The following is a 17,648-nucleotide window of genomic DNA, read 5'->3' on the forward strand; positions in this document are numbered from 1 at the left end:
ATAAAAATAGAAATCACTGAAAATACACGAGGTCAGTCTGAATCGACTTTAAGGAATGTTTTAATCAGCTTGGTCTGTGGGCACATACATAAACTATTAATCTGTTGCTGTATAATCTCTACAGACACAGATTGGCCTACATATTCCCACGCTTTCTCCTCTTAATTGCATTTCAAGGTGTGACCTGAACCAAAGAACAAGTTTCCATGAGAGTTTCATTGAGCATCTGACTCATTGTTCCCTCTCTGTTGACTGACTTCAGACTTGGTATTGTAACAGATGCTTACTGATGTGTTTGATTCAAAAGTTTGGGTATCTGCCGGGTCTCCTCATGGATTAACTACTGAGATAGTGCACTGAGGTGCCAGATTCCATTCCTTATCTAAGTTAGTTAACCTCATGTGGGGAGAAAGTTTGGGAGTGTGGGAAGGCTGCATTAACTTCAGTCAATAGGGCAACAGTCAACACTATCACTGACTAGATAGAGGCTGTTCTATTAGAATAATGTTCAGTAATTGTCTAGCACATCAAAAATTCTTGTTAATGACTAATTATTAATAATTGTTTTGTATTAGTCCGGTGCACTTTTAGTGAGGGCAATTAATAATGTATAATGTATAAACAGAGCTCCTGTTGTTCTTCAGTTAGTTCCAGGTTGGAATGGTAAATCAGACCTTTGTTGCACAGTGGTAGTGTTCCTACTTCGAAGCAAGAATGCCCACGTTCGAGTCCCATCTGCTTCACAGCCATGTATGTAATGACATCTCTAAACAGATTGATTCAGGAATCATACCTGGAGGAGTGAGATGATATAGACAGCTTTTTCAAATAACTGGCACAGATGCTGTAAGCTGACAGCTCTCCTGTGGTGGTGCTGTAAGGTTGTGTAAAGAAAAAGGATGTGTTGGTTTCAGAAATCACTGTCCAGGCAGGAAAATCCCCTGCTGACTTCGAGTTAGTCTGGGTATGAGGGATATGACTGTGACACACAGCAAGAAAATTTAACTGGTAGCTTATTGTTAACTCAGTACTGCTTTAATGGGCTAAATTTCTCTCATCAGCACTGTTATTGATTTTTGTGTTTTGTTACAGGTCACTACTTTAATTACCAGTGGCTTTTTAATTGTAAAAGTCATTCTTTCAATTCAGGTAGGGAGACTTTAATTTTGCAATAATTCCTCTCTTGCTTCATTTGATCTTTGTGCTCTATTTGCTTCCCTAGGGGATGGATTTTACCCTTTTGGTTTGTAACAGAATTTCCCAGAGTCCCTTGCTGTCAGGTCTGATGTTCCACTAACCTGCTCTGCACTTGGATTTTTCAAGGAAACCACTGAGAATTCCTCTTTAGAATGCCATCCACTTTCTGACGTGCCCCATAAAAACAAATTAACATTTGGAAGTGGTGAAGTTTTGAACAACTTGGGTTTTGCTCATAGCATCCTGCTACAGTTCGGGGTTCTGTGGCCATTTGTTCAATGTCAGGATCCAACACGTGTGTTGGATCTTTTGCCTGAAGGTAATCAGGTGTTGTCTTGGCAAAAGCGAAATACACTAGAGGCTGGAAATCTGAATTCAAAACAGAAAATGATGCAGGTTCTTTATCAGGTCAGGTAGTATCTATGGAAAGAAAGAGAGGTAAGGTTTGAGGTCTGTCATTGGTTATCTGTTGGGATACTAAATGTGCAGAGGGGAAATTGTTTCTGCACAGTCATCAGTACAGACAGTGAGAAAACCTGCTGCTACCTCAATAAGATTCATAATGGGTGAGTGAACAGTCTCCTTAGTTCTGCAACATGAACAGATGTACTGAGTGGAGCCAGTGACTTTTGTCATTCTCTGTGCTTTCTGTACATTTTATCTACTGTGGAAGAAAGCACTGAACATAGAACGTAGGAACCAATCATTGCCTTTCTCTTCGTGAACTCATCATCTTGTTTACTGTTAGTCCAGTGCAGCCTCAAAGAGACACAAACATGCTTATGTCTGAGATCAAGGCCACAGGATTTCCTTACTCCAGTCCCTGGTCTTGCTGCCACTGAGCAGATGAAGGGCAACAGGAATTAACATCCATAACAAAGTAAATGACCAGTGATTAAACGGTTACCCTATTTGTTACACTCCAGTGGCAAATCAGAGAGCAAAGCAATCTTAGTTGGAGGAAGTTTTTCTACAGTTCTGGATTTGTTGCTAGTGGAGAGTCTGGTTGCTTGTGTGCCTGTAACATATAACTTCCTGAGCTGAATATTACCAAGTAGATGGGCTGTTTAATTGTGCTGCAATACACTGTCACTCTGCTGTTCCTGTATGAGTGAGGATGGCATTTTAATAGATCCACTTTTTGTACAGTTCCAGACCAGGGGTGCATTTGGTTATGTTCTCCCAATTGTTTCCTTTGTCCTCGTTTGGCTGGAGACCTGGTTTCTTGATTTCAAAGTATTAATTCAAGAGGCAGAAGATGAGCGATGTGAGTAGATGTTCAGTCTTCCTCTTATTTGAAATGAAATTGATCTTTCTTTGCTCTGCCTCTCTCTGACTGACTGCGGTCTAAAACACATCCTGTCTGCTATCATTCCCTAATAATTGTTGATCAAAATGAGAATAACAATTGGATATGAATGATTATGGCAGAATCATCTGACTGAATAGACGCTCCCTGAAATTATTAGCAAAATGATGTAATTGATAAAACATGCAAGTTTTATTTCTTAAATGGCAATACTGCATGATTTCAACAATATAACATTCTGTGGATCATCTTGGGATAGGGCACTGATTGGTGGTTTGTACGTTTTTTTTCTCATCTGTATACATCACATAATGACTTCTGTACACTTACAGTATCTTTTTATGCCTGTCTTTAACGTTATGTAGATACTAGCCACACTGATTACAGTTTATTTGATATATATCTTTTCTTGATTAAATGATCTTTATGGCAATGTAACAGCCCAAACTCGCTGCCATGTTTCTGTAAGGTCACCTGTGAATGTCACAGGTTTTAATGTTGTTTTCTGTGATGTCCCATGGCCTTGCACATAGGAATTAGGGGTTAATTGTATCCAACTGAAGGATAATTAAACCAGGACACCAGAACTAGTATTTCATAGTGCCCATGTGAAAGTTATACATTAGTTCTAATTTTTATATTGTCTTATTTTTACTTTGCCAAGACTTTGTGCATGTGACCACTAAGATATCTTTGTCACTACAGTTAATTGTGATCTTCTTGTGGATGTAATTGTAATTTATCTCTGTCTGTTTCAGTGTACCAGACATCTCACGCAGCATTTGTGCACTCCCCTCTTCTGTACCCCAGAGGTGTATCCGAGGGACAATTCTATTCTCCTCCAGAGTCCTTTGCAGGTACCTGACTGAGTGGCAGTTTCTTACTCAATAACAGCCCTTCAAAGGAGCACTGAGCAAGTGGGAGAAGGATAATGGGAAAGAGGTGCTTGGGTACTTTGGGGGCGAGTGAAACAGTGAGAGGGTGAGATGAGGGTTGGTCAAAGGCAAAAGATGGATTGATGGTGGAAACTGAAAAGCAAGTGGGACTCTGGGTTTTCATTGCTTTGGGTTCTCTATACATCTAAAAGGTGCCAAGTTTCTAAATGTTAAACTTAGTGCTGAATTAGGCCACAGATACCTAAAGCCTCTGTCCTATTTATCGAGTGTTTGAGTATAAAATAAGCAAGCCTTTCAGGCCTTCTTTTGTGCTGGTATTTTCTTGCATTCCTGTTGTAAACCTGCTTCACTTGACAGGCTCTGAAGATGAGTTTGAAGGTGAAGGTACTGAAAGGAGAGCAGTAACACCACAGGTAAGGGCTAATTCGAAATGTGTAAGTCAAATTCTAAATGGAGATAATAAACTGCAGTTCATGGTGGGTGGGAGAGCCAGTTGGGAGTGGTACTGCTTCTGAATTTCAGTATTGCTTTTCTTCACACTGTGTGAGTTTTTCACCCTCTTCCCAAGACCTCTCACTCCCAAGTTTGGGAGAAGATTTGTAGCTCGGGTGCTCGTTGTTGTGGTTCTGTTCGCCGAGCTGGGAATTTGTGTTGCAGATGTTTCGTCCCCTGTCTAGGTGACATCCTCAGTGCTTGGGAGCCTCCTGTGAAGCGCTTCTGTGATCTTTCCTCCGGCATTTATAGTGATTTGTATCTGCTGCTTCCGGTTGTCAGTTCTAGCTGTCTGTTGCAGTGGCCGGTATATTGGGTCCAGGTCGATGTGCTTATTGATTGAATCATTGGATGAGTGCCATGCCTCTAGGAATTCCCTGGCTGTTCTCTGTTTGGCTTGTCCTATAATAGTAGTGTTGTCCCAGTCGAGCTTATGTTGCTTGTCATCTGAGTGTGTGGCTACTAAGGATAGCTGATCATGTTGTTTTGTTGTTTCACCAATTAGCCACGAAACAACACAACCAGCTATCCTTAGTAGCCACACACTCGGATGACAAGCAACATGAGCTTGACAGGGACAACACTACTATTATAGGACAAGCCAAACAGAGAACAGCCAGGGAATTCCTAGAGGCATGGCACTCATCCACAGATTCAATCAATAAGCACATCGACCTGGACCCAATATACTGGCCACTGCAGTGGACAGCTGGAACTGACAACCGGAAGCGGCAGATACAAATCACTATAAATGCCGGAGGAAACATCACAGAAGCGCTTCACAGGAGGCTCCAAGCACTGAGGATGTCACCTAGACAGGGGACGAAACATCTGCAACACAAATTCCCAGCTCAACGAACAGAACCACAACACCTCTCACTCCCTTCCCATCTTCCCACCCCCTCCCCACCCCAGCCCAACATGTTACATCTAAAAAAAAGAACTGCAGATGCTGGGAATCAGAAACAAAAACAAAAATTGCTGAGAAAACTTAGGTCTGACAACATCTGTCAAGAAAAAGCAGAGTTAACGTTTTGGTGACCTTTCCTCAGAAATTATTATAGTTAGGAAAAGGTTGGTATATATGCAGAAGATGGGTGGGAGAGGAGTAAACGATAGGTAGTGATGGAGCCTTTATTCTCTGGAATTTAGAAAGAAAAGGGATAATATAACCAACTTCACAATATTAACGGGGATAGACAGGATGAATAAAGATCAACTATTTCCTTTGGTTGAAGATTCTAGAACTGTGGGCGTGGTCTAAGCCTTAGGAACGGGCCACTCAGGAGTGATTTAGAAAGCACTTCTACATGCAGAGAGTAGTGGTGGTTTGGAGCTCTTCCTCAAATGGCAGTTGATGCTCATTCAGTGGTTACATTTAAATCTGAGACAGACAGTATTTTATTAATCAAGGTTATCAAGAGATATTGGCTGAAGTAGGCATATGGAGTTAGGCCACAGACTAGCCATGATCTTATTGAATGGGACTGTAGGCTCGAGGGGCTGAATGGCTTGCTTCTATTCCCATGTTCCAAAGCAGTCAAAGTGTGGAGTTGGGAAAGCATAGCCGATTGGGCAGCATCCGAGGAGCAGGAGAATCCCAAGCAGTTCCTAAGCATAAAACAAGATGACTAGTAATCTGGGAGATAGTCTATGGAATTCCACTTCAACTCCTCAGATGATGACACCAGTCCAGGAGATCGCACAGATTGAATATGATCTCCAGCCTTATTCTCTACAGGATGTGATTTCTGCCCCAGAGCACCTCCTTTTTGAAGGTGATGTAATTAATCCACATTCACTTCACCAGCTGGAAATGCATTATACAGGCTCACTCCATCATTAAACACTGTCCAGCAGAATCACTGACCAGCTGTGCCAGAGGCTGACTGACTAAGAGAATGAGGGACTCGCTGACCAGATGAATGGGTTAACTGACCAGTTGGGCAGGAAGGTGACTGTCCAGTTGTGCCAGAGGATGACAGGCACATTAGATGAGTGGGTGCCTGTAGATCAGAGGGCCAGAAAAAAACTGAGTTGGGTGAGTGCTTCAATGACCAGGTATATGAGGGTAAACTGTCCAGTTGGGCCAAAGGGTGAGAGCAGATGCTGACTCTCCAGCGTCTGCAGTCTTCACTTTCTCCTGGGCAGATGATGGGTTGACTGTCATCAAGAAAATAACTGACTACTCTTTTCTTTCTGCAGGAGAAGGAGTATGTGTGTCAGGGTCGAGAGGCAATGCAAGTGATGGAACAAATACTGGGACAGGAGGCGTGCTGGAAGTTTGAGAAAGCGAATGTGAGTAAATGGTTGTGAGCTTGCTCAGAATGATCTCCTGTACCCATTCTTGGTCTGGGATGTATGTTTTACAGCAGTAGTTTAATCTTTCACAGACTTGTTGAGCATGCTTGGATGTAGCTGACAAAAGATTGAGGATTCCAAAGTAGTATTTTGGGCTGTAAAAATGCAGACCATTGTCCTGAGCAGCAGAATAGGTGAACTTCATTTACTAATTGCAGCAGAATCATGAATACTGATGTTCTAAATAAAAAGATCTCTGTTAATTGTAAAATTTATTTTGCAATGGAATGATTTAAACATTTAGAACTCTTCCATTGTTTGTGTTTAAATATGTTCCTGCCCCTTCTGCCCTTAGATTCTCCAGACATGCTGCAACTTCCTGAGCACAAGACATGCCAGACAGCACCAGCTGAGCTTTTCTGGTTTGATCACCATTGGGTTGGTGAAAGTGTGCCCAGTTCATATGGTACCTCGAATGGTCCAAAGGGAACTTGTGTTCACCTAAAGAATGAAGCTTAGAAATCAGGGAGCACATTTGTTGATTTTGTTGATTGTTCTGTGAGGAACTGACCTGAACATCTTGATTAGATCGCAGCCTCTTATTAACTGTCAAATACCTATTATCCTGAATGTTAATGAATTCTGTGCTTTGTGGTGGTGAAGCTTCCATGATGATGATGGTCGGGATTCGAATCTGGAAGCTGATACGGTATTTAGCTCTTTTTCTGGCTTGGTCCAAATGACTCCACAGCCCAGTCAGAGAATGGTTGCTGATTGATCCCTTAGTTTGCAGATTGTGTGGAGCCTGATTGAGGCTCCAGTTCTGCAAACACTTTCAGTGGGATTGTACTGAGTTTTAAAGAATCTTGCTGATCTGGAATCTCTGTTACAGGAATACAACGATGTTGTTTACACATTTGAAATCCCATATCATGGCAGGAGCTTTATTCTAAAGGTAAGAACATTGATGTTGAAGCACAGTGATGTGGTTCAGGATAGGACGTTGCTCCCGAATAAAATTATTAAACGTAAAATATTCAAAATGACCAATTCAGCAACATCTTCCATTTCGCTGTATGAACAGATTGACTCCACTCCATGTGTGCAGAATTAATAAGGAAAGTTATTTTGTTCCAAATCTGTCATTGGGCTGCAGTTGTAAAGTTGATCTTCGTGCTGTAGCAATGAGTGAATTTATTGCTACAGTTGCTTTGAAAGGCGCTGCAGCCTCCACCTCCTTGCTCACATTCCACAGACACTCTCAATCACCTCCACTTTCTCACATGCTCTCCTTGAGTTAAATCAACATTCTAAAACTGAGCTGGGAGGAGTATTTTGAGAGGTAGTGTGGTTTGACTGAGTATAGTGCAGAAGGTTGTAACTCTAAGGCAGAGCTGTGGATTGAACATGCAGTTACAATGCAGGATTTGCAGCTGGAATTATCCAGTGACCTTAAAAAAGATGGCTGCTTGGATGGACGTCTTCAGTGGAATTTGCTTAATAGTTTTGGTTTCCAGTACAAGAGAGGACATTGGTCAGAACAACCACAGGGTGACTGATGTGGAGGTGAAAAATTCTCACTCAGTTCAGTGACAGGACGGTGAGACACTGGGAAAGTACTAATCTCAGAGTTTCACGCGTATCGAAACCCAAACTGTAGTTGCCCTGGAGTTGTTCATGAGGATATTGTGGAGGGAGTTTTTTTCTACATCTAACCCCATGCTGTACCAGTCCTGGGAGTACAGTATTTGAAGGGGTCAATGTGGAGGAAGTTTTGCCTTCAGTTTAAAAGATCAGAGGGTGTTTTATATCTAACTCCAGGCTGTGCTGGGAACGTCCAGTGCGGATGCTGTAAAGGACATCTGACTATGAGGCCGTTCACCTATTGTTTCTGTACTGACTCTCTGAATGAGCGTTATGCCTCAGTGCCTTTCTTCTCTCTTTTCCCTGAAACCCTACATATTATTTATATTTTAAAAATCCTTTGCTGTCCTAATTGAATCTGTGTGCCCCGCACTTGTAGGCAATGCATTCCTGTAACCCAACTACTTGCAATGTGAAAAGATTTATTCTCCTATCACACTTGTTTTTGTGCTCTCTCATTTTCATCCTTTTTATGAGTGAGCAGTTTCCCTCAATCCATTGTGTCCAACTCCCTCTTGACTTTGAAAACTACTTTCAGATTTTGCTTAACCTTCTTTCTTTGGAAAACAGTCGTAACTGAGGAGCTTCATCTTTGAAATCATTCTCATAAACATCTTGGCACTCTGCAATGCATTCACATCTTTCCTACAATACCTTGGAGGTGCTGGTGTTGGACTGGGGTGGACAAAGTTAAAAATGACACAATACCAGGTTATAGTCCAACAGGTTTAATTGGAGGCACTAGCTTTCGAAGCACATCATCAGGTGGTTGTCCTGATGGACTATAACCTGGTGTTGTATGATCTTTAACTTCCTACAATAAGGCACCCAGAACTGTACACAATACTCCAGCTGAGTTCTAACTAATATCTCATAGAAGATCAGCATAATCTTATTCCTGTAATCTTTTACCTTCTTCATAAAGTCGGATATTGTATGCTTTGTTCTTCATACACTGTATCTGTCCTGCTACTTCAGTGACTTATCCAAGTATCTCTGCTTCTGCACACCTTTTAGGATAATCCTCTTTATTTCATGTTTGTTTCCGTGTTCTTTCTATGAAGATATATCACCCCTCAGTCTCTTTATAAAGCTTAATCTGCCACTTATCTGCCCATTGCTCCAACTTGTCAGTGTCCTTCTGCAGATATACCCAGTGCTGCTCACAGTTTACAGTGTTTCCAAATCTGCAAATTTTGAATTTGCCCTTTGTACACATAGGTCTAGATTACATATTAATGAAAAAGTAAGAGTCTCGATAATGATTCCTGGGGAGCTCTGCTGCAGATGTTCCTCGAGCCCAAACATACGGCACGGTGGCACAGTGGTTAGCACTGCTGCCTCACAGCGCCAGAGACCCGGGTTCAATTCCCGCCTCAGTCAACTGCCTGTGTGGAGTTTGCACATTCTCCCCGTGTCTGCATGGGTTTCCTCTGGGTGCTCCGGTTTCCTCACACAGTCCAAAAATATGCAGGTTAGGTGAATTGCCAACACTAAATTGTCCGTCATGTTAGGTGCAGGGGTAAATGTGAGGGAATGGGTCTGGGTGGGTTGCTCTTCGGCGGGTCGGTGTGGACTTGTTGGGCCGAAGGGTGTTTCCACACTTTAAGTAATCTAATCTAATCTAAAAAAATTAATCGTTCCTCTGGATCTCAACACTTTTGTGTCCATGTTGCTGCTGTCACATTCATTCCACGAGCTACAACTGTTTTCATATCTGTTGTGTGGTTCTGTGTCAAACACCATTTGGAAACCCATATACAACACATTGACAGTATTGCCCTCATCAACTCGATCTATTTCCTCTCCAAAAAAAACTCCCAAGTTAGCTAAATGCAATTTTCACTTGACAAATCTATAGTCTTTTTTTAATTAAGCCCCATTTTCAAAGTCACAGTGGTTTTGATCCTAAGTAATTGTTTCAAGAACTTTCCTCCACTAGTGAAGTTAAACTGACTACTCTGCAAGGGCTCAGATTATTCTTACAAACTCTATATCGAACCCTGTGCTGCATCCATCCAAGGAGTGTTTGATGAGGACGGTTTAAAAGGAACTTACTCTGTAATTAACCCCATTCTATCCTTTTCCTGGCTGTCTTTGATGGGAAGGTGTAGAAGGACCTTTTTATTTTCAATTTAGAAAAGTAGAGGACACCTTGCTTTCAATTTAAAAGGATTGAAAAAGTTTTACTTTCAGTTGAAAAGAATAGAGGTGACTTTACTCTCCATTGAACCCCATGCTGTAGATATCCTAGGTGTGTTTGATGGGGACGGTGCAGAAGAAGCTTCACTATCAGTGTAAAAGAGTAAGAGTGCTTTATTCAGTATCTAACTGTATACTATCCCTGCACAAGGTGTGTCTGATAAGGAAAGTGTAGAGGGAGCTTTATAAGAACATAAGAAATAGGAGCAGGAGTAGGCCATGTGGCCCCTTGAGCCCACTCCACCTTTCAATAAGATCATGGCTGATCATCTTGTTGGCTCAGCTCAACTTACCCGCCCACTCACCATAACCTTTGATTCCTTTACTGTTCAAAAATCTGTCTATCTTTGCCTTCAAAAACATTCAGCAAGGTAGCCTCAGCTGCTTCCACTGGGCAGGGAATTCCACCTATTCACATCCCTTTGGGTGAAGAAGTTCCTCCTCTACTCAGTCCTAAATCTGCTCCCCTTTATTTTGAGGCTATGCCCCCTAGTGCTGGTTTCGCCCAGCAATGGAAACAACCTCCCTGCTTCTAACTTACCTATTCCCTTCAGAGTTTTATACATTTCTATAAGATCCATCCCCCCCCCCCCCCATTCTTCTAAATTCCAATCCCAGTCTACTCAATCTGTCCTCATAAACCAACCTTCTCAACTCTGGAAACAACCTAGTGAACCACCTCTGCACCCTATCTGGTGCCAGTACATCCTTTCTCAAGTAAGGAGTTTAAAACTGTTCACTGTACTTCAAGTGTGGCCTCACCAGCTCCCTGTACAGCTGCAGCATAACCTCCCTGTTTTTAAACTCCATCCCTCCAGCAATGAAGGACAATATTCGATTTACAAAGTTGTTGCCAGGATTCGAGGATTTGAGCGATAAGGAGAGGTCTAACAGGCTGGGGCTGTATTCCCTGGAGTGTCAGAGGCTGAGAGGTGTCCTTATAGAGGTTTACAAAATTATGAGGGGCATGGATAGGATAAATAGACAAAATCTTTTCCCTGGGGTCAGGGAGTCCAGAACTAGACGGCATAGGTTTAGGGTGAGAGGGGAAAGATATAAAAGAGACCTAAGGGGCAACTTTTTCCACACAGAGGGTGGTACGTGTATGGAATGAGCTGCCAGAGGAAGTGGTGGAGACTGGTACAATTGCAACATTTAAAAGGCAGCTGGATGGGTATATGAACAGGAAGGGTTTGGAGGAAAATGGGCCAGGTGCTGGCAGGTGGGACTAGATTGTGTTGGGATATCTGGTTGGCATGGACTGGTTGGACTGAAGGGTCTGCTTCCATGCTGTACATCTTTATGACTATGACTATGATAATTACTTGCTGCAACTTTTTTTGATTTATGCAGAAGGACACCCAGGTCCCAATATACAGCATGCTGTAATTTTTCACCATTTAAATAATAGTCCATTTTCTGTTACTCCTAGCGAAATGGGTGACCTCACGTTTACCAACAGAACTCCATCTGCCAAACCTTTGCCCACTCACGTAACCTATCTATATCCTCTGCAGACTTAGTGTCCTCTGCACACTTTACTCTACCACTCATCTTAGTGTCATTTGCAAACTTTGATGCAATACACTTGGTCCCCAACTCCAATTTATCTTTGTATATTGTAAGCAGTTGTAAACTGATCCCTGAGGCACACTACCAATCACTGATTGCCAACAAGAAAAACACCCATTTATCTCCACTGTTGGCTTTCATTTGGTTAACCAATCCTCTACTGTGCTGATACATTACCCGCAATGCCGTGCACCTTCATCTTCTGCAGCGGCCTTTTGTGCAGCACCTTGACCAATGGTTTCTAGAAATCTAGATACATTGCATCCACTAGATCCCCATTGTCCACCACATTCATAACGTCCTCAAAAAAATTCCAGTAAATAATTAATTAATCAATCCATGCTCCATCTGCCTGTTGGGACAATTGCTATCCACATGTCTCATTATTTCTTCCTCGATAGATTCAAACATTTTCTCCACTTTTTGTCTACCTCCTTTTTAAAACAGTGGTGTCACATTTGCTGTTTCTCAATATCCCGGAGCTGCCCCAGAGTCCAGCGAATTTTGGTAAATTAGCATAAGCGCATTTGCTATTTCTCCTGCCATCTTTTTTTAACATCCTGGGATGATTCCATCAGGGCCAGGAGACTTGTCTACCTTTAGGTCCATTAGCTTGCCCAAACTATCTTTTTAGTGATAATCGTTTATAGATCCTCACCTTCCATAGCCTCCTTGTCATTAATTTTTGGCATGTTATTTATGTCTTCCTTTGTGAAGAACAACACAAATTATCTGTTCAATTCTTTGGTCGTTTCCTCATTTCTCATCCTCTAAATGGCCAATGTTTACCTTAATCACTCTTTTTCGTTCTATATATTTGAAGAAAGTTTTGTTGTTTTTACGTTCTGAATTAGTTTAGTTTCATAATCTATCTTATCTTCCTTCATATCTTTTTTCATGGTTTTCTGTTGACCTTTAAAAATTTTCCAATTTTTCCATTTTGCCACTAATCTTTGCCACTTTGTATGAATTAGCTTTCACTTTGATACCCTCCTTTATTTCCATAGACATCCATGGCTGATTATTCCTTTTTCTAAAGTCCTTCCATTTCACTGGTATATACCTTTGCTGAGCACTGTGAAAAATTGCTTTGAAAGTCCTCCACTGTTCCTCATTGTCCCACTACATAGTCTTTGCTCCCAGATACCTTAGCCAACTTCTCTAATGTCCTCAAATATCAGAGCTACACAGCTTCCTTTCTTTTCCTTTCCTGTTTTCAGTTTAAGCGAGTAGAGGACACTTTATTTTCAGTTTAAAAGGGGAGAGAAAACTTTACTTTCAATTCAAAAGAGTAGACGTAGCTTTAATCCATGTCTGACCCCATGCTATCCCTGTACCCAGGATTGTTTGAGAGGACAATATAGTGTGAGCTTTACTCTGATCTAACAAAAAAAATTGTCCATCTCCTGGGAGTGTTTGGGGACAGTGGAAAGGCTATTTCACTTTCAGTTTAGAAGAATTGAAGGAGCCTTATTCTGTACATAACCCTGTGTTGTATATGTTTTAAGAGTGTTTGATGGGGGAAAAGTGGGGGGACCTTAACACTGCCTCACAATCCATGTTATCTCTGTCCTGGGAATGTTTGGCGATAGTATAAAGGCAAGTTTATTTACTCTTTAAGTTTAAAAGAATAGAGAGAGTCATACTCCATGCTGTACCTGTCCTGTATGTGTTTGATGGGGACAATGTAGGAGAAACTTTTTACTTTCAGTTCCGAAGATTACAGGTAGCTTTACCCTGTACTGTCCCTGCCTGGTGAGTGTTTGATAGGGTAAGTGTTAATAGAGTTTTATTTTCAATTTAAAAGAATCAAAGCAACTGTACCCTTTATAACCCTATGTTGTACCTGTCATTGAGTGTTTGATGGGGAAATATAGATAGAACTTAACTTTCAATTCAAAAGAGTCAAGGGAACTTTACTCTTAAGGTAACTCAGTGCCGACTCTGTCCTGGGAATGTTTGATGGGGACAGTATCGAGGAAGCTGTACCTTCAGTTTAAAAAATTAGAAGGACCTTTACTGTATAATCATGTGTTGTCCCTGTCATGGGAGTGTTTGATAGGGACAGTGTAGAGAGAACCTTACTGTGTATCTAACCCCATGCTTTCCATATCTTGGGAGTGTTTGATGGGGAGCGTGAAGGAAGACTTGCTTTCAGTTTACTTTAAATTTACGACTCTTGATTGGAATTTGAAGAGTGATAGGTGAACTCATTGAAACATACAGGATTCTTAAGGGACTTGTCAGGGTGAATGTTGAGAGGATGTTTCCCTTCATGGAAGAGTCCAGAACCAGAGGGCATAGTTTCAGAATTAAGGGGGTGCCAATTTAATACTGAGATAAGGAGGAATTTCTTCTCTGAGAATTGAGAGTCTTTGCAACTCTTTGCCACAGAGAGCTGTGAGGTCTTGTGTATATTTAAGGCTGACATACATAGAAACTTGATAAATGGGGGAATCAGGGGTTGCAGGGAATACTCAGGATATGATGTGTATTGGATTAGCTATGATCCTATTGAATGGACCAGTCTTGAGAGGCTGAATGGCCTGCACGTGTTTGTATTTCTTATGATCTTAAAAGAGTAGAGGTAGCTATACTTTTCATTTAAAAGAGTGGAGGGCAGTTTACGCTGTATCTAACCCCAACTTACATTTGGTTTGGAATGTTTGATGTCCACAGTTCCCTCATTTGAAACTCATATCAAATGTAGTTATTTGTAACATTCCTGTCAGATGGGGGTCTGTATTTCACACCAAACCATACAGTTCCCAAACGAGCCATACTTTGGCATGAGCTGGGTTGTGGAGCAATCCCAGGTTTAGCCTTTTTTCAGTCAGTGTTGGTCAGAGTACAGTAGTGAGGACGGCTGTCCCTGGGTCAGTGTCATGTACAGTTGGGTCTGCTTGACCACGTTTATGATGTATCCAGGTTCCATTAAGCCTTCCCTGTGTCTACACACCTGAACCTGGGAGGTTGTTTTAGATTAGATTACTTACAGTGTGGAAACAGGCCCTTCGGCCCAACAAGTCCACACCGCCCCGCCGAAGCGCAACCCACCCATACCCCTACATCTACCCCTTACCTAACACTACGGGCAATTTAGCATGGCCAATTCACCTGACCTGCACATCTTTGGACTGTGGGAGGAAACCGGAGCACCTGGAGGAAACCCACGCACACAGGGGGAGAACGTGCAAACTCCACACAGTCAGTTGTGGTGTCCGTATTAACATGTGTTTCTCCTTCAGGCGTTCCTGCAATGCCCTGCTGAGTTGATTTATCAGGAAGTCATTCTTCAACCTGAGAAGGTGGTCATTTGGAACAGAACAGTTACTGTTTGCCAGGTACTGCTGTTGTCTGAAAATACTGTTCTCTTAGAAATGCTTAATTGCAGTGCAATACAGCTGAGAGTATCCAATCCATACTAACTTGCCACAACAATGGGAATTGAGGGCGCCTGTGCTAATCATCAAGAATTTATAAATGACTGAGCAATGCCTTTTGTGATGAAGTGTGTTCTGGACTCAGGCAGACTACAGAATCAGGCTAGGATAGTCTTGGGTTTCAGATTTTGTTATCTAGGGTGTTAACTTTTTCAATCCTTGACCAGTCATGCCTTTCATTCATTATCGTTCTTTCAACACTGATGGTAGGAGAAAGTGAGGACTGCGTTAAGATCAGAGTCGAGAGTGCGATGCTGAAAAAGCACAGCAGGTTAGGCAGCATCTGAGGAGCAGGAGAATCAATGTTTCAGGCATTAGACCTTCATTCTTTCACCTAAAATGGTAGTTTGACTTAATTTTCTTTCACACTCCTATACAGTCCCATCGGCATTGATCCTCTTTGTGGTTTGGGCACAAAACAACTGACTCTCACTGGGGTACAGTCCCCCACACACTGACTCTCACTGGGGTACAGTCCCCCACACACTGACTCTCACTGGGGTACAGTCCCCCACACACTGACTCTCACTGGGGTACAGTCCCCCACACACTGACTCTCACTGGGTTACAGTTCCACACGCATACACCATCTCACTGGGGTACAGTCCCCCACACACCTGACTCTCACTGGGGTATAATTCCACACACATACACCGTCTCACTGGGATACAGTCCCACAGACATACACCATCTCACTGGGATATAGTCCCCCCCACACACTGACTCTCACTGGGGTATGGGTCCCACATGCCCTGATTCTCCCTGGGATACAATCTCTCACACAATGACTCTCACTGGAGTACAGGTTGTACATACACTGACTCTTATTGGGGATGCAGTTCTTTCCCACTCTGGGCCAGTTCCATCCACGTGAATCCTGACTGGTGTATCAGTTCCAAACATTGACTGTCACTGTTGTGCAAATGTCTTTTGAGTAAGAATTTGAAATAGAAAACCATTACTTAGACTTCAGCCTCGGTCTAAATGAAGTTTATCAGAATCACCGGCTTCCCCCCCACCCGCCCCCACCCATGCTGTGTTTAACAATGTTTCTCGTTCAGCATTTTCATTGCCTGAATTGTTGGGAATGAGGGCAGTAACTGTGATGTTGATGATCCTGGTTTTTCAGGTTCTCCAGCGGGTCGATGATAACACTGTAATCACCTATGATGTTTCAGCAGGAGCTGCAGGAGGGGTTGTTTCTCCCAGGTCAGGATTGAAGAACTTCGTATGTCTGTTTTGTACCTGCTATTCGCTGATTACATAACGTCAAGTCTATTTAACGTTTCTTGAATAATAAAATAATTTGAGTCCATATACAGGAAGACCTTTACAACATTCAGATTTGGGTTGATCAGAATGTGCCAACTAATGACTACCTCCAATAAGAAACAATGTAACCATTGCAATTTGACATTCAATGACATTACCATTGCTGAAGCCCCACTAAAACATCCAGGTATTATCATTGACCAGAAATTGAACTGTACCAGCTATATAAATACTATACAGCTACAAGAGCAAGCCAGAGGCTCGGGAATCCTACAGCGAGTAACTTGCCTCATGACTCCCCAAAACTTGAGCCCTGTCTACAAGGCATAAGTCAGGAGTGTGAGGGAATGGCTGGAGGAGTGAAGCAAAGTTTAGTGCAGGAGAGTAAGGTGGTTCGCCCAGATACATTTTTTATTTCACTTCACTTTTCTGCTGAAGTTAGTTTTAGTATTTACAACTCAACTGATAGTTTTCATTTCTTGAGTTCATGTTGGAATCCTGTTCAACTGCAAGATGTATTGCAGCAAATGCCACTTTTCCCCTTCCCCAGCATGGGCATGGGCACACACTTTCCACCAGATGCCAGTGGAGTGGATGTCAAAAGCATAAACCTCAACTGATTTTTGTGTCTTAGCCAGCAGCGCTGATCTCCTGCAGATCGGGATAGTGTCTGCTGCTCAGACTCTGTACTTACCTAGCAAACCAGCAGGATTGCTGATCAGGCCACTCTTAAAGGGACAGGTGTCCAGGTTTCATCTCCTGGCTTGTGTTAACTGCTTTCTATCTGCTGAGTTTGAATAAAGGCTTCCTTGCAGTGCCACAGCACTGGAAGTTTTTCTGAATGTTGTGACCATGTTATTTCTCATTTTATTTCCTGTAAAATATATGGTATGATCATTCCAAATGTATAATGGTGACAATCAATTTGCAGGGACTTTGTGAATGTGCGTCGTATTGAGAGGAAGAAAGAGATGTATATTTCTTCTGGTATGTCAACTACACACAACTCCAGACCTCCACAGAACAAATACGTCAGGTATGAGGCAGCTGAGTAAAACCAAGGCAATAGGTGTTACATTAGAGAAAGAGAATAGCAACATTAATACTATGTCAGGATGAGAGGGGATAACACTTTAAACATATTTAAAAAGAGTAACTGATGAAATGACATGTGGAACAATGTTACTTTGTACTGTGTATTCAGTAAGCTGACCTGTCCAAAACATGTTGAAAGGTCCTGAGCTCCCTGTGACTATTGGGAGGAACTGGACTGGGAACAAGTGGGCACCAAAGCAGCAAGACCAAGGGAAAGTATATAGA

The 17,648-nt window shown here is 42.2% G+C and overlaps 1 protein-coding gene across 2 annotated transcripts in view; it reads left to right on the forward strand.

Moving 5' to 3' along the window:
* Window positions 1-17,648, forward strand: part of stard3 (StAR related lipid transfer domain containing 3) — a 40,259-nt gene that overhangs the window by 18,007 nt on the left and 4,604 nt on the right. For both annotated transcript variants that reach the window (XM_072561161.1, XM_072561162.1), the window contains exons 5-13: window positions 1,093-1,149; window positions 2,347-2,464; window positions 3,265-3,363; window positions 3,760-3,815; window positions 6,100-6,192; window positions 7,088-7,150; window positions 14,862-14,957; window positions 16,186-16,265; window positions 17,260-17,364. In XM_072561161.1, the coding sequence (XP_072417262.1) occupies window positions 1,093-1,149; window positions 2,347-2,464; window positions 3,265-3,363; window positions 3,760-3,815; window positions 6,100-6,192; window positions 7,088-7,150; window positions 14,862-14,957; window positions 16,186-16,265; window positions 17,260-17,364 (767 nt within the window). The remainder of the gene's footprint in view (window positions 1-1,092; window positions 1,150-2,346; window positions 2,465-3,264; window positions 3,364-3,759; window positions 3,816-6,099; window positions 6,193-7,087; window positions 7,151-14,861; window positions 14,958-16,185; window positions 16,266-17,259; window positions 17,365-17,648) is intronic.

Source organism: Chiloscyllium punctatum, chromosome 42 (genome assembly GCF_047496795.1).
Source record: "Chiloscyllium punctatum isolate Juve2018m chromosome 42, sChiPun1.3, whole genome shotgun sequence".
Lineage (NCBI taxonomy): Eukaryota > Metazoa > Chordata > Chondrichthyes > Orectolobiformes > Hemiscylliidae > Chiloscyllium > Chiloscyllium punctatum.